The sequence below is a fragment of the Nothoprocta perdicaria genome, unplaced genomic scaffold, assembly GCF_003342845.1.
Source record: "Nothoprocta perdicaria isolate Ctin4 unplaced genomic scaffold, notPer1 scaffold_178, whole genome shotgun sequence".
In the NCBI taxonomy this organism is placed as follows: Eukaryota; Metazoa; Chordata; class Aves; order Tinamiformes; family Tinamidae; genus Nothoprocta; species Nothoprocta perdicaria.
In genome coordinates this window covers 73,673-95,645 of record NW_020454960.1, presented here as the reverse complement: position 1 = coordinate 95,645, position 21,973 = coordinate 73,673, and the positions used below count along the sequence as shown (strand labels likewise).

The 21,973-nt window shown below is 40.4% G+C and overlaps 1 protein-coding gene across 1 annotated transcript in view; it reads right to left on the bottom strand.

Annotated features, from left to right (window-relative positions):
• Positions 1–2,638: 2,638 nt before the first annotated feature.
• Positions 2,639–21,973, bottom strand: part of TECRL (trans-2,3-enoyl-CoA reductase like) — a 46,164-nt gene continuing 26,829 nt past the window's right edge. Inside the window, exons 4-12 of the mRNA XM_026036437.1 lie at positions 21,747–21,850; positions 12,182–12,297; positions 10,707–10,812; positions 9,853–9,925; positions 8,355–8,398; positions 5,501–5,558; positions 4,564–4,649; positions 4,239–4,284; positions 2,639–3,366 (exon numbers count right to left, since the gene is read on the bottom strand). Coding sequence (XP_025892222.1) covers positions 3,239–3,366; positions 4,239–4,284; positions 4,564–4,649; positions 5,501–5,558; positions 8,355–8,398; positions 9,853–9,925; positions 10,707–10,812; positions 12,182–12,297; positions 21,747–21,850 — 761 coding nt within the window. The 3' untranslated portion in view covers positions 2,639–3,238. The remainder of the gene's footprint in view (positions 3,367–4,238; positions 4,285–4,563; positions 4,650–5,500; positions 5,559–8,354; positions 8,399–9,852; positions 9,926–10,706; positions 10,813–12,181; positions 12,298–21,746; positions 21,851–21,973) is intronic.

The window sequence follows — 21,973 nt, the reverse complement described above, 5'->3', positions numbered from 1 at the left end:
ACCTGTGAGAAACCAGGCTTTTTGTAATAACGTGTTACTCGTGTAGATATTCATTAGAGTGCAGTGACAGCACAGCTCTTCATTTACGCTTATCCGTGGAAACACAGGAACTGGCATCCAGCAAGCTCCTCTGAGAGACTGCATGAATGCTAATGACAGGGAATACCGCTTGAAGACARAACTTGGGCCCAAGAAAGTACAGGAAAGGGAAGCCAATAAAACATCATGTAGAAAATATCGGTTTGCTGGAAAATTCTCCGTGCTTTGAATTAATTCTTAGTTCAGCAGGCCTTGTTAAAACAGGGCTTAAATAAAAATAGATCTTTAAATCATTAAAATCTTTAAAATAGATAAATAGTCTCTTGCTTTCCTATACCTTTCCCCCTCTTACAGTGCATTTTAGAAGTCTTCACATTCTGTGCTTTTTATTTTATTTAGCTATCATYGCAATATCTCTTTCAGAAAACTACTTTGACATCAGGCTGCTATATCTCTCTTGGTAGTGTGACAAAAGCCAATTGAGAGTCACTTCCCTATACCAACTAATGGAAAGTACAAGCTATTTTGAGGATAATAGGAACTTTAAAAGAGGTTGACCATCTGCCTTGATTCACTGCTTCCACCTGCACTGTCCTTTCGAGCTCTGCTTTCCCTATGGAAAGATGAAATCCCTGTGCTCACTATCAGCTAAGAAGATGTGGCTGTCACATAATACATGCACAGGGCTGAGTCTTAAGCGTTCTCTTAACTGTGTGTCCAAAGGTAGGCTGTGAAGTTGTGCGCATCAGCATCTGCCAGTGTCTGCTTCACTCTCCCAACACCTGGAGCACCTGCAGGCGTYGGGCTTCCTGTATTTGCAAGTCTTGGGCTTGGTCTTTGGGAAAGGAGAGACTTACCCGTGTGGAGGATGAGAGCAGGAGCACAGCGGCAAGCTGCAGGTCCAGCACAGAGGCTCCTGGATGCAAGCAGGGAGGCCAGAGGTTTGGGATACGGTCTCGGCTGAGCAGCAGCTCCCCAACAGCTCAGGAGCAAGAGGCTGTGCTGGGGGCAGCGCCAGGGCAGTCCTCATGCCCCGTACACGATGCTGAGGTCCTCAGCCACGCTCGGGAGGTGACCCCATGGTGGGGTGGCCAAAAGGGGGGCCGGGTTGTACACGCTGGGTCATGTCACGCGTTGGCTGCTTCCTGCTGACCCCAAAATGTGACGATATCTGGTAGCYGTGCGACCCTACCCTGCCTTTTGCTGAGGGCTGTGAAAAACTTGGGAGAGTCATGACAAACTCTCCCATCAAAATGTCTATGTGAATAAACTGGGGTTYGTTTCAAAAGGTATTTGTTCTTGGGGTTAAAACCATCAGGAAGTTAAAATCATCAACTTTTTATACAGTGATATCAATCTTAGAGTGGGATTTCTCTGGCTTCCAAGAGCAAAGTCCCTAAAACACTTATCCAAGCAAGAACTGACAATTTTAATATACTTTATGTTTGAAAGTGAAACTTGTCCTCCCCTTCCAGGAAGATGGATGATCTATTCTCGTCATATAGTCCTTGCCCTGGAAATCAGGGAAGGTAGAGGTATATGGAGGGATCTGTGGATGCAGTCAGTTGGATTCACTATGTGCAAAGCCATTTAACACACTTCAGAGCAATTCCAGCTATTCCACACTGTATCTCTGAAACCTAAAATATCTGCCATATTTATTGCAGAGGCTGCTGTAAAACTTTACCCAGTGTTTGCTCTAMTGCTGATTTTACAACTGTTGCCATTATACAAAATGTACACAGATCAACTCTTCCTCCCAGCTTGCTGCTATCTGCAAACCTGCTGAGGGTGCACTTTATCTCCTCATTGAGATAGTTGATAAAGAAAGACATTAAAGAGGACTGTCCCCAACATGTTAGTTCCCCTGGGGAACACCACTCGTGATCGGTCAAAAGGGATATGAATCCAATTTATTGGGCAAATGAGCTTTAGTAGAGCATTTGAGTGGTGCTATCATTACAGTGCCTTTAACAGACCAGACCTGCCCTGCTTCTCTGCTTTGGTTATTTCTCCAATGATTGAAGCTGTTTGGGCAAGCTTTTTTGCTGGCCTAAGGGAGAGAAGAGACATGCAATGGACATAGAATGAAAACTGGACTTAAAATACAGGTCTSAAGGCATTAATACTTGCAAAAACAATTCTGGAAAGAAATACAAACAGCTACCTTAAAATAATAGTGCCATTTCTGTTGGCAAAAYGGCCCAGAGCAATGAGTGATCAAATGGAGTGGGAGCAGAAGCTGCTCAGCAATATCCAGACAGAGACTGAAAAGTGTTTTTGTCAATAAAAGATGAACGAGAGCACTGAGAGCAACCTCTAAACAAGGGGATGACACAATTAATGCCCAGGTGTGGCAGGGCACTGAACTTGAGGATCGTAATATGCTGCTTGCTGCAGAAAGGCTTCTGCTGCTTGCAGAACTGTTCAGTGTGGAAATGGGGGGTGGAGGGCTCTTTTTGGGTGGAAATGATGTATCCAAAGCCACCTAGCAAATTAACAGCAAGACAGGAATCACCTCACACAGGGGCCTCTCCTGCAAGGATGAGGCTGATCTGCCTCCTTGAAAGTAAAAGAAACCAGACCTCTCTGTGATGATCACTTTAAGMCAATTTGTATTGAACAATTTGCTATCAGGTTCAATTATAAAAGAAATAAAGAAAAACCTTGTAAAGCTGTACCGAACTATATTAAYAGCACACCGGTCGTTCTTTGATGTAATGCTTTAGAGGAGCTGAAGCAGAACATGCTGTTTCTGTGCAGCTTAATAAAAATAAGGCTGCGAAACATCTGTTGCAAAAGGCAATGAATTTAGTATCCAGGCACCATCTAACATTGAACCTTAAAATCACCTTAAAAGACCTGAACGCATGCAGGTGAGCTGTACTCTGTTAGTTTTAAGAGAATCTGTATTTATTTACAGTAGCTAAATATCCTAACATTCAACAGCAATAATTTTCTTGTTCTTTCCTAGTTAACTCCATTACACAAAATCTAATTTAATCATATCTTTTAGCAGGAAACAGGAATTCAAGAGCCATATTCTTTTCACTTAATTAAAAGCTCTTTGTTTTCATCTGTTAATTTTCTGAAAAAGATACCCAGTCGCTCTTTCTTTTGATTAGTGAACAAAATGGCTCATTTATGTTCAGAGTCAGTTACTGAACAACACATTCAGGCTCCAAGTCTTGTGAAGARCTCAGAAGATGATAGGAATCATAGCCGCTTTTCTGCGTACCTCTGGATAAAACCTCTTCAGATAGAGCTTGTGTTTCTTCCTGGCCCACAGGCACATCTGGATGACCATCAGGAAAGCAAAAATGCCAACTGATAAAAAAAGAAAAGAAAACAAACAAAAAAAAGGAACATTTGTTTTCTTTGTCTGTCCTTATGAAAATTCTGCAAATTCATTTCAGTTTCTTCTTTACTATGTGCTGAGGGGTCAGAAACATTAATTTGCTGTCTGGACAAGCTGTAGGTTGAGGCAATCACATCAAGAATAGCTTACTGTTGTTGCTGTCTGCTTCTGTACTACAGTCCTGCAACAACAAACTTTCAGGCCCCAAAGAACAAAAAGCCCCAAAATCCTCTCCCTCTTTTTTTTTTTTCCTTCTTACAATGTATTTGACTCCAGATTTGAAATTCCTGCCTTCTCCCACTTGTAAAGCATTTGGACAACTTTTTGTTTCCCTTTTTTTAATGTGGAAATATTTAAAAAGCTAATGTTTTGCTGAGGTTAGTCGCATGGGACCCATTTGCAGGAACATTTAGGTCCCTACAGATGCAGGTTATGTGGCAAGCAAGCAAGCAAATCTTAAGTAAGATTTGCAAACCCTACTAGGCAGGCAGTTGTTGTGGATTCCTGATACATGCAACAGTGGAAATGCCCTCAGAAACCTGTCTGTGTCATTACTCATCACAAGTACTCAGCATATCTGTTTTCCTTATCTCTTCACAAGTAGTCTTCCAGGTTTACAATGAAAATTCCCTGTATCAGAAATGATCAATTATATGTGGAAATACATTTTTATTAGATTTCAAACTCTGATTACACTGTGAAAACTGAAGAAACAAGGGTATTTAACAACTAGCAGTCTTGATCAAAAGAAGTGCTCTTGGCAGCTCTCTAACGAGACAGCAAGATTTCCTATGTTGTAAATGTGGGGCAAATTCCACAAACAACTTAGTTTCAAACTCACCTGGCAGTGTTTGTGTCATCACTGTGAAACTAATCCAGGACCCAACCTGTTGCAAAGGAAAAAAAGCAATATTAATTGTAGTCAAAGCTCCACTGTAGGAAGAAGCCACGTGGGAAAAGGGAGAGGGAAAATRTAGCTAGAAAGAGACAACACAGTTCCGTAAAGGGTGAAGAAATAGGTGGAAAGTGCTTGGATCAGTGAGGAGCCTGTAGGTACTGGTGGGAACAAGGAGGCTTTGAAATAGCAAAGGTAGCCTGATGTGTGGAGTGACCTGGAAATATGGAGATTCTGGGAATCTGCACATGATTCCCAGAAAATTACATACCTCGTACGTATAGTTCGGACAGGATACRAGCAGGAAGAGCCATGTGAAAGGGTTATAGGTAGGACTTGGAAAGCAGGGTTTACTTCCTTTATGAAAGAGAACAGAAAACACACAAAACCATGGTTTTATTAAGCCAGGCAGGGGACACAGCTTGATCTCTGATCATACTCCTACAGAAGGTGACACAGGCAACATTTGTTTTTCAGGTTTTGGCAACAATCCTGTGTTTAACACTTACAGACACTGAGCATGTTAATAAATGTATTTGTCTATTGCTGCTTTAAACATTAGACCCATTGTGACAAGGAAGCTAAGCACAGTACACGAAATGCTTTCTGAATAGCAACTTGCTTCCCTGTCTAAAGCTGATGATACCATGATGAAGTATTTTCTTGAATAGGGTGTTGTAAAGGGAAATAACACGTATTATTGCAATAAATCTGAAAATTTATTTTACTTTCTTGTGTATATGGTGTAACTGTGATTCTCAAGGTATAAAATATGCTGAAGAATTCACATTGGGCACAGTCTTTGAAAGCATACACATGCACACTTAGATGTCTGTGTAGATATTCATGAGTTTATGTTTAAGTATTTGTACATATGTGTGTACACTAGTGCTTCAGGTGTATCTCATGTATCTCAAAACCATGCAAATTAGCTTAAAACATTTGAAACTTATTTAAAATTGAATCCTTTGATGTCAATCGATACGGAAACTCCTATGCTCAAATGCCTGTTTAAAATGCAGCTGTTTATAATTAAGATAAATTTGCTGCAAGTTTTGGAAACAGAGTGTCACTAATGTTTCTTACTGATGACATAATATCTATTTCATCTTTATTCTGTGGATGCAGACATATAAATTGCTTCACATCAGCAAAAGATGTAGGCTAAGCACACTTCAGTCTTAAACAGAGAAAGAGCAAAGACAAACCTGAATGATTTTGTTGCGCTAAAGCTACATTGATGAAGTGATTTCCAGCTTCACACATCTGCAAAACATCAGCATTCACATTTACTCAAACCTACAAACACACAGGGGAAAAGCTGAGCACCAGTTTATTCATCTATCTATAGCTTTCACTATTGATTGCAACTATTGAAATCAAAAGCAAAACATTCCCCATATTTTAAGGTTGCAGCAGGCTGGAAAACCAGTTTCTAGTCCTGAGAAAGGAAGCTGATCAGTATAGCAATCTAGTTTTATAGTTTTCATTTTTCAGCTTCTTTTTTATGATGAAGATCAAAATGCAGTATACATTTCAGTTTCAGAGTTTTACTCATTTCTGTGTTTGAGGACTTGATTTCTCCCCTCAGAATGAAAAAAAATGCAGTATTGAAAATTGTTTTCTCATTCAGTTTATCATTTGAACATTCTGAAAAGCTGGAAGGATTAAGAAATCAGAATAAAAAAAGAATAATGATAAAAATCAGGGAGAGTAAAAGTTAAAAAAATAGCAAAAAATGGGAAGTACAATTCCCCTTTTTTGAATGCTAATTTTCCAAAAGTCAACCATAACAAACTTCAATTAAAATTAAAATTTAAAAGGAATTTGTAACCTCGTTTTTTATTGAAATGTACCATTATTGGAAAGAAAATTGTTGAAAACATTGCTGCAGATTTTCTCCTTTTCTCTTTTTTTGTCAGTGAGCTTTCTATGTGGCTTTTTTGGTGGGGGAGGAAGGGTTTTAGTACAGTTTAAATCAGTTTTATTAGCAAAGCTGATATTCTGCATGAATATGTAGTTACAGGTCAAATCCTACAGTCCTTTTATTCTTTTTTAATTACAACTAACCGACTGTCATCTATCCTAAACAACAGATGTAAAAAATTAAATAAGCAAATGAAGAAATTCTATTATAGAATATCCTACCAGAAACTGTCACTCTGGCCAAAGCATTAGCAGTAATTTTAATGYACATATATTTTAGTTTGAGTTAGCAGCATTGTTATTTCTTTTCACCCCAATTTTAAAGAAAAAGACTTCAAATTAAAAAATGTTTCAATGAAATATTATACCAATTCAAATGTGCCATGCACACACCASTGGGGGCCAAAATAGGTTCATATACTGCAGTTAACATGTAATATTTCTATATCAGTCACAAGTAGAACAAGCAATGGGCATTTCTGCAGGTTGTTTTTGGGGTGTGAAGATCCACATTTATTTAGAAATGTGGCTAATGTCGCTTTAGGAAAGTAAGCTCATTCTGTAGTCAAGGGTTTCAGAAAGCAGAAATAAGGGGCTGTGGAAAAACGGGAACTTGTGCTATCTGTAATGCTGAAATAATGAAGTCTACGCACCATACTCTCTATTCCACGTGTACCCTATAGGAAAAAGGTCCCTGGCAAGCTTCAGGTAATTTTTCTGGTGATGACAATCTTTCAAAAGATTGCACAAATTACTCATTGCTGCACAAATTACTCATTACTGCTGCTTACAGCAAATATATATGTATAAACCATAAATCAGGAATGGGTGGCGAAGACAAGACTTAAAAAGCAAGGAAAAAAAAAGGATCTTCTGAATATTTAATTTCTGTTTTAGAACCCTATAAAAAACAACTTCAAATCATATTGGGTGTGTTGCTGTTTAAAATTCAGTGTCTGGCAACCTGCAACAACAAGGTCTGAATGGGAAGAGTATACAGGTATAAAGTTCTCCAAAGATCTGGGAGAATTCAGGCCACGGACCACTTGCTGCTGCAGGTAGGATAAGGATTGCCTCATTTCACAGAAAACACTCCACATCTTTAGCTTGACGGCAGCTTTTCTACAAAAAGCTGGAGCAGAGGTTGTCCACTGAGGTGAGCACGTGTGCATCACTAGAAAAGGGTGGCTTTTCCGAAGCAAAAATACGCAGGCACCCAGTTCTCCTGGTGATTTCTGAAGAATCTTTATGTACAAAAATACTGAAATATGGCTAAGGACTTGCTGGAGTGCTTTTCAAAACAGCGTTTGCCTGGAGATGCCTAGACGTTGCTGTCCTGGCCTGAACATACAAGCTATGGAGGAAAATTCTCCAAAATGATCCGTGTGAATTATTTTTTACCAAAAACCTGCTCAGGACACATTAGTCTTTTAAAGCCATCCCAAGTGTCCACTGCTTTGCAAACAGATGAGACCAAAATGCTGTAATTCAGAGCTTTGGCGCCTCGTGGGACGCCTGTTACAGTGTATGAAAGCCAGGGGTGCCCTCWGCTCTTTGTGGTCCCATGTAGAGCCTCCTCCTTTTGATTTGATGAAGTTCCATCACAGCACTGGAAAAGCGGTATCTATAAGTTTAGCTACATAAAGTAAAGTTTGAACATAAGGCTGATAAACAAATGCTATCTGCTTTTCCTTGGCTTCACCCATTTTAGCAGGGTTTTGTTTTTATTSTTATTGTTAATAGCTGCCAAGGGTAGAAATGCATTTATTAGGGAACATAATTCCACTGAAAATCTGATTAGTATCTAATTCTTTAGTGTTTTAGAAATTGCAGGTTTGCAGCTGTCTAAATAGTAATGTTCTGCATGATTATGAGCAGTAAAAATATGCTCCAAAGATGTTCTCATGGTGCTCAGGCACAGCACACACACCATCAGTACACTAAGCTGTGTACAGACAAATAATACTAGTAGAATTCCCCAAACCTTAACTGAATCACTATATCCAATCAAATGACACAGGACTGCAGGAATGGGCATATATCTATACACTTGCATAGCAGCACTATTGCATTTTGCTAAATCAGGAGCTGTTCTTTAATCCACAATCATTAATAACACTTTATTTTCGTACGTACCAGAAAGGCAAGGGCAGCAAAAGAAACTTGTCTGTGGCCAAATGCTAGAAAACAGGAAATTATAAATTACATTTTATAGTGTGCACACCATTTGCTATGGGCGAAATCAATCTGGTGCTGAGGAGCAGAAACACGTCTTTCTTGTCAGGCTTTGCAGAAGGAATGAGTATCCTCACACAGGACAAGGCAAACAGTAGCAGCACTCCAGCAAATGCCAGCAGCCCCACCACTGATTTCAAGGCAGTTTTTGGCTAACTTTTTCTGTCTCAAATTTGTCAGCCTCGCATCTCTAAGTGCTTTGTGGAAGCAGTCGGCGTTGCCGTATTTCTTGGAAAGGCAAAGAGAGGGATGAGAGGGGGTCAGTGGCAGAACAACGTGCTTTCCACTTCAGGCTCGTGTTATGGATAGGCCCTGCTAGCTCCATCCAAAATAAATTGTTTGGGTTTTACTGATCCATGGAACTACAGCAGAGGGCTTTGCTTCATTTATCTACAAATGTSATCTTACAGCAGTGGCAAGGAATTAGATGTGTTTCTTCTGAAGGCTTTTCCCTATTAAAAAGTAAATATGGTTTCCGGCTTCAGACTGCATCTTGAGCGAATATTTTTCCCTATAAATAAGGAAAGAATTCGCACCTACTGATCTGATGGTTAAGAAGAGCTCTGTCGCAGATTTCCACCTTGTTTGCAGCACTATTTTTAAAGTTACACCAAAAWCAAATGTCTTGCAATGAATAACATAATTCTTAAAGTGAATTTTTCTATTATTTTGAAATGGAAGCAAATGCCACGTGAGAGAGTTTATGGACTGAAAAAAATGAGATACTTCACTGTGAGTATAAAGATGTATAATTAAAACTGACAAGGCAAATCAAAGGCAAATGCCCAAAGCTCATAGATATGTATCAGCYGCAGAGGAAAAGGAAGACAAAGGCAGTGATAAAATGCCACCCTAAAAAGGTAGAAAGAAAAACAAGTTATGACAATTATGATCAAATAAAAGTTCAAAGAGAAGGCAAGAAAAAAATCAGAAAGCAAGACTATAGCAAAAGAATACAATGAAAAGACACAAAATGATGAGTAAAATCTAAAAGTAAAAAATAAGATTTTCTTTCATTTTTCAACAATGTCTAATGTACTTTTGCAAAATTCATAAAAAAAGGCCATTATTTTGCAAATAAACATATCTCCTCCAAGAGAACAGAGCTAGCTTTAGTGAAGACGAGCAAAATACATTGATCTTTCTGTTCCCGCTGCTCAGCCGATATCTGCTGTTTGTGCAACTGCAGAGCACAGAACCACAGCTCAACAGGGACATATATTCAGTAATAAATACTGAATATATGGCCACCCTCAACATACTCTTCCTTCTATCAACCTTATCTCTAGGCAGGTTAGTCATATGATTTGATGTCTACGTGAAAACCTCTATTGATTTCGGAGAACTTGYTGAATAACAAAAGCCTTTTAAAATCAAAATCATTCCTACGTATACATACATGGTGGTGTGTACCGTGGGTGGTTAATGTAGTATGCAATCCAGGAAGTGAATCCCCAGTAGAAGGCACAGCCCTGCAATGGTCACAAAAGATATTACTTTTAYTGGGATGGGCCATAAGAAACTACRAACTGTAAATTTATACMTATGTGTATATATATTCTTGTCACAATAATGGATGATCATTGATGAACCGTGGCTCCTTGAGTTAAAGAAAAAAATAAGGTAAAAAGGTTTTATAAAATCTAAACTGTAAATATAAAAAGGAAAATTCCAAATCTTTAAAAGGGAGGATCTCTACTTCATACTGAATAAGGATCTAAACAAGAAGGAGGACAGCCTATGAGATAACAACAAATAGGTGAAATTCAACAGGTCTATGAAAGAGTCAGATAACTTTAAGCAGCTCAGTATCTTCCTCCCTGAGGCCTCCAATGTAGAATGAAAATATTTTTTTCCTCTGTTTGTAATTTAAATTCCTAATGCAAGGGGTGTCACTTACTTCACATTTTTATTGCACCAAGGAAGTAGAGTGTGATTTCTGTAATCACTTCTAGTTTTTGCAGCAGCATATCTCATAAAAAAATAGTAATCAGTCTGAAAAATAACGTGGACATGATGAACCATTCATTGGATAGATAAATCAAGTGAACACTGATATGCAGCAATCAAAATGGACATTGATTCCTATTCACGTCCTTTGGTACATGGCTCTGAGATTTTTTCWACAGTTACATTTTCATTAATCTTAATTGCTTCCCCTGGAAAGTAGTTTTAATTTTCTTATCTTCTTCAAAGAACTGCCTTAATATGAGGATCTTCTCTGCCTACATAAAACRATCAATACCTTGTTACCTTTATCATATTTTTCAGAGGAGTGTGTCCTCCAGAAAACTTGTGAACAAATAATGTCTCCAGAAGATGTCTCGTGTAGTGTAAACAATGGCAGAAGCAAGCCAAGCTGTAGAAAGGAAATGAAGAGAAATGAAATATTGTTTTTTATTTCTTTGCAGTTTATTGTCACAAAAAGAATAAGGTCTAATCCCTCAAAACTGCAAAGTAGTACTGAAATCTTAGAATTTAAGGTTTTGTCTTAGCTGAAGCATCTGGAGCCAAAGATTAATGGAATCATTTTCAGTGTTACACCACGTTGCTTCCATTTTACAGGGAAGCAACTTCTTTTTACTAGTGTTGAATTAAAAAGGCTCCTCGGGCTCTGCGTGTGATACATGGCCCTGACAGGACATTAAAACTTGTGTACACCAGCGAGCGTCTGCCATGCTCTTCCGCAAGATGCCTCACGTGCTTTAAGGCTCCTTTAACGCTCCTGTAGGATGCACCTAACATTTGCTGAATAGCTTCTGAATGCTTTCCTTTGCAAGCTCAAGTAGCTGCACAGAGGCAGTTTGTATTTCATTACCTAGTGGGATTAAAATGGGATTTTGTTGTGAAGTTAATCCATTGTGATGGCTTTTTTTTTTTTTTTTTTGTACCTAATTACAAAGGAATATGGTAATTGTTCTAGAAATTATTGTACTGAATCTCCTTTGAGGAAGATTATAAAACAATAATAAATGCTACTGATTTGCTTCAGAGAATGACCTGAAGTTCATAAAGACTGAATTTCTCAAACAAATGTCAAGAGTGATTCCTGGTGGCGTGTTATCTTGGTTACATTTGCCATACTACCTAAGTCCGTTCTACTGTGAGCCAATTATAAGACCTAAATGAAAAGTGCTTTTCAGCATGTGAGATTTCAAGTACTTCTATTAAGCATCTTGTATGGTAGTCAGAGTCAAACGATTTCAAAGTAATTAAACCAGAGAGATTTGAGCTAAGAAAATTTCAAATAATTAATGACCTAAGCAAAGGCCAGAGCAAACTTTTAGCTTTGCTGGGAATTGTAAATTTAATTCAGCTTAGGATGAGGATATCAAATGAACCCTTTGCGAGGGATCACTGGAAGGCTTCTGCATGTTCCTTGCGCACTTGAAAGAAGGCAAAGGTACTCTTGGTCTTTTGTGCTGCTAAAACACTCTCCTTTTAAGTGTACGAGCAAGAGGAGGAAGGCAAGAATGTGGCAGCTCTGTGTTTGGCAGTTTTGGGTTCTCATTCACAGTTTCCTTGGGGTCAGCTCTTACTGCATCCTACCTGAGGGGTTCTCTCTTCTCTGCCAAGCACACCAGTGCTTCTGTTTAGCAGTTCACCTTTGGTTCAGCATGCCTGGAGTGCACACTGCTTCCAGCAAGCACTGCACGCCATGGTGATGGGATGCAGTGACCATTGCAAGTGTCACCCTATTTTTGGTCAGGTTGATGCATGTCACTTACTGAACCACTGGGTGGCGGAAACTCTTCATGCTTTCCACTTGATCATAAATAGTTGAGAGGCGAACGTAGAAGAGCAGGTATATTAGCAGAGGTCCAGAGTATTCTGTGAGGAAAAACTAGAATTGAAAAAGAAAACAGCCGCGTGAGGATATGGCATTGTACCAAAAAAGGCGTGAGAAAAAGAACAGGTTATCTATGCAACACATATTCTTCCTTCAACTGTCATTTCAGCTTTATTTGAGACATTATTACACTGGGGTGCAGTGGCCTCCATGCAGCGATGGGCACAAAGGAGAGAAAGGGCAGCCCCAGGGCCGCAAGAGTCGCCCTCAGTTTGATGCTCTGGCGTTGATTTTGCACAGCCAGCTTTTGTCCAGGCAGATCACGGCACTGCAGACACCCCCATGGGAAGCTATATATCTTTACTGATGTGCACTTCAAAGAACTGAACAGCCGGAGGAAGTATAATGTGTTTGCAAGGATATGAGTTCTGGATTTGATTATCTGTCGCCTGGATGTTTCCGGAATGAAATCATGGATTAAAATGGTGTAATCCACCATGTTTACCAGAAACAGCAATGGGCAAATCATAACTCAATGTATAACACTGCTTAAGGGATAAAGATTCGTAACTAGTGGCTATTTGCTAGAACTGTAATGAATAAAGCATCTGTTCTTTGAGCAGTAGCATTTAATCCAGACTACCTTTTCCAAAAGTAGTATGTGGCGGACACCTAGACCCATGATGCAGTGTTCCTCCAAGAGCTCTTCAGAAGAACTTCAAGTGACCCAGAGATTTTTCTGCRGAAACCCTGGCCATTAGGTTTCCTTGGCTGGGTCCTCCAGCACCATTTCTTCCCTTATGTTGGGGCTAAGGGCTTCAGAAATCTGTCTGTAAGAGCAGAACTCAGTCCCCAGAAGAGACATCGTGGCTTCTATGCACCATTACTACTCTTCATCCCAAGATGCCATTCTGGATCCCCAGAGCAGCCTTTTTTTCTCAGCAAAGACTTGTGTCACAAAATACACCCCTAAAAACTGCCAGCTTTTATCCTCTGCTTGGCATGAATGTATTACACAGCTGCCAGGGAAAGACTGGCAGGACTTGGCACCAACTCGTGGCTACTGCACCCTTTTCATGCCTCACTCCAGCTGATTTCACATATTTACACATATATTTGGTGTAGCAAAATATGGTAGTCCATAACAAAAACAAAGATTGTGTCCTATAGGAGAATACTTAATTATAAGCTAAAAGCATCTGTTAAATAACCAATAATGCAGGAATCTGAAATACCTTGAAAGAAAACTAACATATGAGCCTCCAACATTTTTATTATTGAACTGAAATTAAATGAAAGCAAATAAATAAATAAAACGTAGTGTAGGAGATATAAATTCCTAAAACAGCACGGCATTTCATCCTGCATGAACTATATTGGACTATATTTTTTAGGTACTGACTTTCCGATTACTGTGCCAATAGGACCTCACTGAGTAACAGCCACGTCATGGATTATAATCCCAGATCTCAGCAGACAGAGAGTCTATTTAAAAAGACTTGAATGCATGAGAGGTGAAGGAAATCTTTAAAGTTATTTGGTTTTTGTAACACAGTGGGAATGTGAGGTGGATTTTCTGGCTTATGGTGAAAGTTGCACTAGCCTCTGACGCCATCCCAAAGAAATGCAAAGATTTCTAATGGGAATTAATAGCACTGTGTGGACTGGGTGGGCGAAGGTAGAAAAGGACAAAAGGAAACGAAAAATTCGGGGGGAGTCTCAAAAAATATTCCCAAGACCTTTTAAAAAATACAGATTAGCAATGTTTGCACAAGGGCATCGGCTAATTCACCTCAGTGACGCCTACGCCGTGACCCTCCCGCAGCTCGGCACAGCACCTCCCAGCTTGTGTCCCGCTGCCTTTTGGCGCGGCCTCACGCTATCACATGGGTGACACGCTGCAGAATGGAGCTGAGGAAAGGCCATGCTCCCTTTTCCGTGCTGGTCCCTTCCCGCAGCTCTTTCCATGCCATGTGGGGTCGTTTTCCTGGTTCGTCCGTGCTAGACGTGGCACTTCCGAGTGCCAAGAGGGTGTGTGAGCTGAGCCTAGAAAGGAGCGGGTGCTTTGGGAGGGTACTTGAGGCTGGCACAACAGCTCTGGGCCACTGCCTGCGGCACTCAGCACACACACAGACATGAAATGGCTTACGCCAAGCCTGGGTAACTGCTTGATGGAAAAACAGCTTCAGGATATAAATAGCCCAAGAGACTGAGCTTCGTTTCTTGGATAAATATGAAGAAACACACTAGTTACAGGTCTGAGTCGGGGTCAAAAGAGATGCTGTGAACTGCCTAAGAAGGAGAATCTGCTCTTTGCAGACAGACAGACTGACCATTATCATAAACAAGTATACAGAAAGTAGCCACAATTTCAGAGAAATGCAGGAGATCGAGAAATCCAAATTGCCCCAAATCCTCAAATCACGTTAAATTTAGCATCTAATTCCCTTAGGCTCCTTTTTCAAGCCCAACCCTAAGTGTTTTTAGACAATGTTCATTAACAAACATTATTAATTTGTGAACCAATTACTGCTTCATATGCTTTAGTGCCTCATTAAAGGCCCCACAGTTAGATGGGGATAACTGCAACACTTTAGCATCATCTTTAATTGTCACCTTTAATTTTTTTTTTTGTATTTTCATCTGACCCCAAACCCTTAATAAAACTTTGGTTCTTGGTTCAATAATCTTGGTTCCTAAGACTGAGCTGTCTGAAAGCTGTCTGACCTTCATCCTCTGTGTAAGATTCTTCTTTGAGAGCAGCTGCCTTTGCATATTCCTTGCCCAAAAAGGAAAATTGCTGATAATTACAAACACTTTTCTTTCAATCTGCATGCACTTTTGTGTATGTGTTTGTATATGGATTTATGTGTGTGTATATATACGTATATGTGTGTATGTGTCTGTCTATCTATATTCAGCAAAGTGCTGAATTTGTAACCAAATTTTGTAACCAAACACTAACGAGGATTCAGATTTGCTGCCAAATCTTTACAGGGCTTTGATAGTATTTTGAAATCTGACCGATGATGAGCATTATTTTAAAATGTGTAGCCATCACCTGCTACGTTGACACCTAAATGTAACAGCACTTTTCAACATCTTTTAAACACCTTTTAAACACTAATAACCCCAGCCAGCTCTTTCACAGTGCTATTCCTCTAGAATCCTCAAGGGACTTTGGGGAAAGAGGAAAATGCTGTTATTTTCTTGCCACAGAAGAGGAAATTGAGATATAAATTCAGGGACTTATCAAGGTCACGACACAGTGTAAGCAAAGCAGCTCACTCTCCCCAATACTGGTTCACTAACCTCTTTGCGCTCTCCTTATCCCTAGAACGGCTGGCAAAACTTCCCTACACATAATAATTTTGCTAAGTCAAACCAAGACATGTGAGAGGACTGAAACTACTCACAAATTCTCTTTCTTAGGACATATTCACAACCTGCTTGTGGAATGTGCTCTGGGTGTCCCTGCTGGAGCGGGGGCGTTGGACTAGATCTCTAGAGCTCCCTTCCAACCTCAACCATCCTCTGATTCTGTGATCTACTTGTGCAGTTCCTCTGAACACAGATGGGGCAGAAGCAGCTCTCGTCTGCACCGTGCCTGGAACAGCCTCTTGTTCTTTTAGCAGCAGGATCAGTTTGGGCATGAGGCTTTATCTAACTGCAAACACCACAAAACAAAAAATCCAGCTTGCTCTGTTCAGCCTGGCTAAATTCCTGAAGCAACAAAAGCTCAAGAGTATCCATATAAAGACTTATCCATATGGAGACTTATCCATAGGTTCTGCTGCTCAGCAGCAAATAAACTCTCAGCAGCAAATCACCTTGCACCTCTCTCAGGTACCTCCCTTAGTTTCCTGAGGAACTGCTATGCTGGCATGCTTCATCCTGAGCTTTTGGCTTCTGGGCCCTATTAGAAGCGGCATTTGAAGAATCCCAATGAGCTAGCTGGGCAGTTTCAGCAAGAGATAGGGCTCCTCTTTCCTTATCAGTTAATTTCATAAGGCCACTGGATAGTAACGATGAACCAACCTGTATGTGAAGGGCCCAAACAATACAAAACCATGTCAAGAAATCTAGCTAGAGCAAACTGTTCTCTTCTGAGAACCTAGAAGGTTGAAAATTAATAGATTGAATTGAAAAATTAAAACCRATCTTGTGTGTGTAGTTTGCTTTTGGGAAAGGTTACAATATTTTGAAAGTTCAGAGCATTTGACTCTGAACAGCTGAGGACTTGGCTAGCTGCACCCAGGTATCCAGCAACATTTATTGTGTGTAATATTATGTATTCAAGCAAAAAATCTCTGCCAAATGCCAACTGTCATCCRTAAACAGGAGGTGCTCTGCATTACAAATAATTCTAAGTGGAAAAATGACTGTATAGAATATAGTGACGTTTTTATTACCTGGAGATCTTCTAGGATCAAATTCTCTATCAATCTAAGTGGTTTAAGATGAGGAAACTTTGGGGGAATTCTTTCTCTTTGGGACTTTGTGTTGTACTAACTCTTAAGCTGTTTACAGATTTACACAAAATGACATGTTCTTTTTCTCTGGCCGTGCTGTTGTTTTTGGTGTACTCACACTTCCATAATCATGAGTCATCCACTTTGTATGGTCCTGTTCCACAATTCTAGTTGAACTGGACTCAAAATATGCAAGATCTGATGTGTATCCATTGAAAAATACATTTACTGGCATTCCTCACCAATGTATCCTGCAGACTCTCAGCCTTACCTTGACTGTAATTCTTTCCTAAGCAACGACTGAACCAATTTTACTATATAATTTGTTTATATATAATATAAATTTCGCTATATTCTGTACAGCCATTCAGATATAATATTCTGTATAACAGAAGACAATAAATCAGGAATAAATCAGGAATAAATCATTTATTGTCATATTCCTGACAATAARTATTGTCAGGAAGGCAATAAATCAGGAATTAGATTATTCCATACATATTTTCTTACATATTTTATATTTTATAAAAAGGAAGGCAAGATAGAGAAGGATCTAACAAAAGACATGATGTGAAGAAACTGTTTTTCACCCTAAAATGCCTTCTGGAGATGAGCCACGGGAATCTGAATTTTTCTACCAGAACCAATTGCTTTTGGACTTGTATCTCAGGAAATGGCCTCRTTGTCAAAAGCAAAGGACTTCTAATAGCTGCAGTGGAACACARCTGCAAATTCTTCACCACTTTTTGTCCTCCTCTACAAATCACAGACTGGGCAGGTTCCAAAAGGGATGCTGAGATTCCTTTCCTCAAAATGTGCTGCCAGAGTTAGAGACTCAASTGTTCCTTGGGGAACCGGCAACAGCGTTTACAACAGTCCTTTACAATCTTTTACCACATGTCTGGAGAACATATTACTCCCCCTGAGATGGGTGCCACCTTCCCTAATCCTAAAAAAAATAAAAAAAATCCACCTCTGTGCTTAACTTCTCCTCCAGTCAGACCCATGCTCATGGCATCATGCTTTGGAGCACCAACAAATCTCCAYTGGCCGTCTGTGTCTACCTTTGTCTGCAAACCTGAAGGCGGCATTCTGCATCTGGCCCTTCATGCTTCAGCTATCATTTTACTAGCAGGAGATAAGGATAATTTTATCCTGTGCCTTGTTTATTTAAATGGCAAACATTTAAACCAGAAGTGTCTCTCTCTGCGTGCATAAATCTTATAGAGTAGCAAGAGATATTGAACAGGAGCTCTAAACACAATACAAAATACAAAAACTAGCAGCAAAACTGTACATACTGTGGAAAAAGTACATTTTCAATTGCTGTTGTTTAAATACAGTTTTCCGTGCACTTTTTCTCTATTGCTGTAGTCTTGCTATAAAATCTCTGAGTGTTTGAGCTAAATGGCACGGTTAAGAAAAATATTTCTGTCTCTGAGAGCTGAGATAATTTAGGATATATAAGAGAACGGGATAAGGCAAATATGCAGAAACTCATGGAGCCAACACAGATTAAATCATTAAAAATGCCACCACCTGCATTATCAATGTCTAGTCACAACTGTGCTATTTATAATGGGTTATTAAGCTTTTGTTATGTTACTGTCTTTGGCTACGAAAACCTTCATGAAAGGAGAGAATAATTAAGGCTCTTGCAGATTCCTTAGCTGTAGCATACATGAGGCAGCATTACTCACACTTCCTGCGCTTCAGGAAAATGCCCACTTGTTCTTCAAGGATAATGTTAAAATGCAGTAGAGGTGGTGGGAGGAGTTGGGAGGGAAACATGACACCAACTAGCATTAACCAGTATGGCCCTATGGAAATCTGGGCAGCAAAAGCTCAACCTTGGTAACCTGACACATCTTGGCCTCAGCTTTATGAATAAAAACACAACCTTAGACTTAGGAATAAAAAGGGACATCAGACAACGGTTGTCTTTTTGTTCRTAAGGGTAAATATCTGTGCTGTTAGGGGCAGCCTGGAGCCTGAGAAATGCATGAGACCTGGAGCTGGATAGGTAGATAGATCACTATCACCTAGATAGCACTGGTCCAGAACCTGCYATTTCCCAAGGCGTGGACAGCTTCTAGTTATCATGAAATCACAGATTCATTATGGTTGGAAAGGACCATCAAATGAGTCCAACSAAAAACCCACCACCACCACCATGCATGCTAGAACATGCGCCTAAGTGCCTCATCTCCAAGTTTCTTGAACACAGCCAYGGATGGCGACTCCACCACTTCCTCGGGCGGCCTGTTCCCACTTCACCACTCTTCCCAYGTAGAAATTCTTCCTGATGTCTARCCTGAACATCCCCTGGCACAACTTGAGACCATTTCCCCTTCAATTATTTCAGAGAAGAGATAGATGTATCCTTGCCTCCCAGTCCTTTCAGGAAGGACTAAATAATCCCACCTCSTTCAGTTGCTCCTCATAAGGTGCTCCAGCCCCTTCACCAGTTTCATTGCCCATCTTTGGACACGCTCCAGCACCTCAATGTCTTTCTTGTAATGAGGGGCCCAAAACTGAACAGTCTTTAAGGTGCAGCCTCAACAGCATCAAGTACAGGGGGAGAAATCACTTCCCTAGTCCTCTTGGCTACACTGYTCCTGATACAAGCCAGGATGTCGTTGGCCTTCTCGGGCACCTGGCCACATTGCTGCCTCATGTTCAGCCCGCGGTCAACCAACACCCCCAGATTCTTTCCTACCACACCTGTAGTGCTGAATGAGGTTGCTGTGACCAAAGTGTAAGATCCAGCACTTGAGACCACTCCACAGATGGCCTCAACCCATTGATCCAGCCTGTTCAGATCCCTCTTGAGGGTCCTGCTACCCTCAAGTAGATCAGCTCTTCCACCCAGCTTGCTGTTGTCTGCAAATGTGCTGTAGGTGTACTCAGATCCCTCATCCAGATCATCAATAAAGGTATTGAAGAGGACCTGCTCCAACACTGACCCCCGGGGACTGCTCGCCAGCTGGATTTAACTCCATTCACCAGCACTCTCTGGGTCCAACCATCCAGCCAGTTCTTCATCAAGGGAAGAGGACACCTGTTTAAGCCATGAGATGCCAGTTTCTCCAGGAGAAGGCGATGGGAGACTTCATCAAAGGCCTTACTAAAGTCTAAGGAGACTATGTCAACAGCCTTTTCCTCATCCATTAGGCGGATCACTTGGTCACAGGRGGAGATGAAGTTGGTCGCGCAGGGTTTTCCTTTCATGAACCTGATCCCCTGGTTGTTGCAAACATGTTGTGTGATCACCCTCAAGATGATCCGACTCCATAACTTTGCCCGATAACAAGGTCAGGCTGACAGGCCTGTAGTTCCCCAAACTAGTTGGAACATCCACCATAAATGCACTGATTAGTTGATAAAAAGCTGTTGAATACCATGGACACTCTTTAAGTGACTTGTGGGAGTGCTTGCTAAGCTACAGTGACTGCTRTACAGTTTGATGATCAGATCATGCTCTGCTCTGTTACCTGTTCAGCAATGGAGATAARGATCTACAAAGCACTTTGTCGCTATCCTCTGAGCAAAGAGATTTCTTCTTTTCTTAGCAGCACTGTACAGGAAAGGACAGCAAGATGATCTTTCCTTGTGCACGAGCCCTGTGCTTGCGCTGCACAGGAGTCTGAGCTGTCTGCGTATCAGAGGACTAGATTATCAGACCAGAGAAAAGTCAATCAGTGCTTTGCTCCCTCTGCTTGGAAACAGGTTTGCAGAGGAGGCTGGCGGAAGCTGCTGCATCCCACTAGTGAAAGGATTTGGTGTATTAGTTGTAAACTGCTTGAAGAGTTGGCACTAGGTGGCTCCAAGTGAGCAAGGGGGGATCTATGAGCTGTCATTAGTAACAGTCTATTAATTTGTCTCGGAGCCATGACAACAGCTAAAAAATATTAATTTGCGTCATTAAAAACAATTGTAAGCAACTATTGTTTTTAATTGCTATGAATAATTATATTGTGACTTTTATGGCTTTCCAAACTGTGTACTTCTTACTCATGTTTCTCACTACAGAGATCACTAATCCCACTGTCTAATGTACATATGTGCATCTAATGTGCATATGTGCATATGTGCATATGTGCATTGTCTAACGTACATATGTGCATTAGATACAATTTTACAATTGTCTCTTGTTATTCAAGCTAGTGCACTACACAAACACACTCATTCAGGCCAGTAGTAAGATCCCTCTGAGCTTTAACACCTATGTGTACTGCAGGAAAGGTCACTCTTCATGTTCCAGTTCTTCACTTTTCTTTCAAGCCTTTCCATTGTGTTTTTGCCTTTGGTCTGTGAAWAAAAGAGTTCAAGGCATCTGGCACAGGAGAGCCCTTAAGGTTCATCTTCCTCCAGCCTGGTTCACGTGAAAAATGTTGCCTCTCCTCTGCCACCCCAACCTCCAACAGATGCTTACAGGAAATAAAGTCCAAAGGGAAACCACACCATGAGTTTTGCACAGCAGGATACAGACGTTACTACCCACAGCAGAAGCTTTTGTTTGACAATATAGGTTTGACAGATTAAAAAGTTTGTGACTCCTGAGCCTGGCCAGGCATGGACCTGCCTTTGGGTGAAGAAAGGAGTCAGACTCCATCCAATAAATTTCCCTTTTAGCAAAAGGATTACTAGWATATWTWTWYWTWTTTTTTTTTTTACTTTKCCATGTCCTTTCATTTTAAAAGCTAAGTAGCAATGAAGTAAATGAATATATTTGCCAATGGATCCTGCATAGGCATATAAATGCAGGATAAACTATAATTGCTTTMAAAAAAAAAGATTTATTTTTCCCTCAGGCAATATTGTTATGTCCACCTTCTAATCTTTAATTGGGTGTCTGCGTTAGCACATCGATAACTTGGCTCACTATCAATTTAATTCTGTTTTGACTGCTGATAAAGTAATTGCACCATTTGACATGGCTAWGGCCAGGCCAAGGAAGCTGAAGTAATTTGATCCTAAAACATATTGTACGTAAAGATGTATGGTTGATTGTTACAAGGACATACTTACTGTGGTCCAACTGACCTGCTGACCCAGGTCTGTAAAATACAATGTGATAATGGAAGAAACTGCAAGACTCTGAATGCTGACGGAATCCTTCAAATAGGGCCCATCTGTAATAACAAAGAGGCAAAAGGAAGTGGCATGAGCAATATATATATATCTATCCTCTCAGTGACCCAGCTAAACTGCAGCCTGCACAACCAGTGGTCAAGGAGTTAAAACTTTCTGTGCCT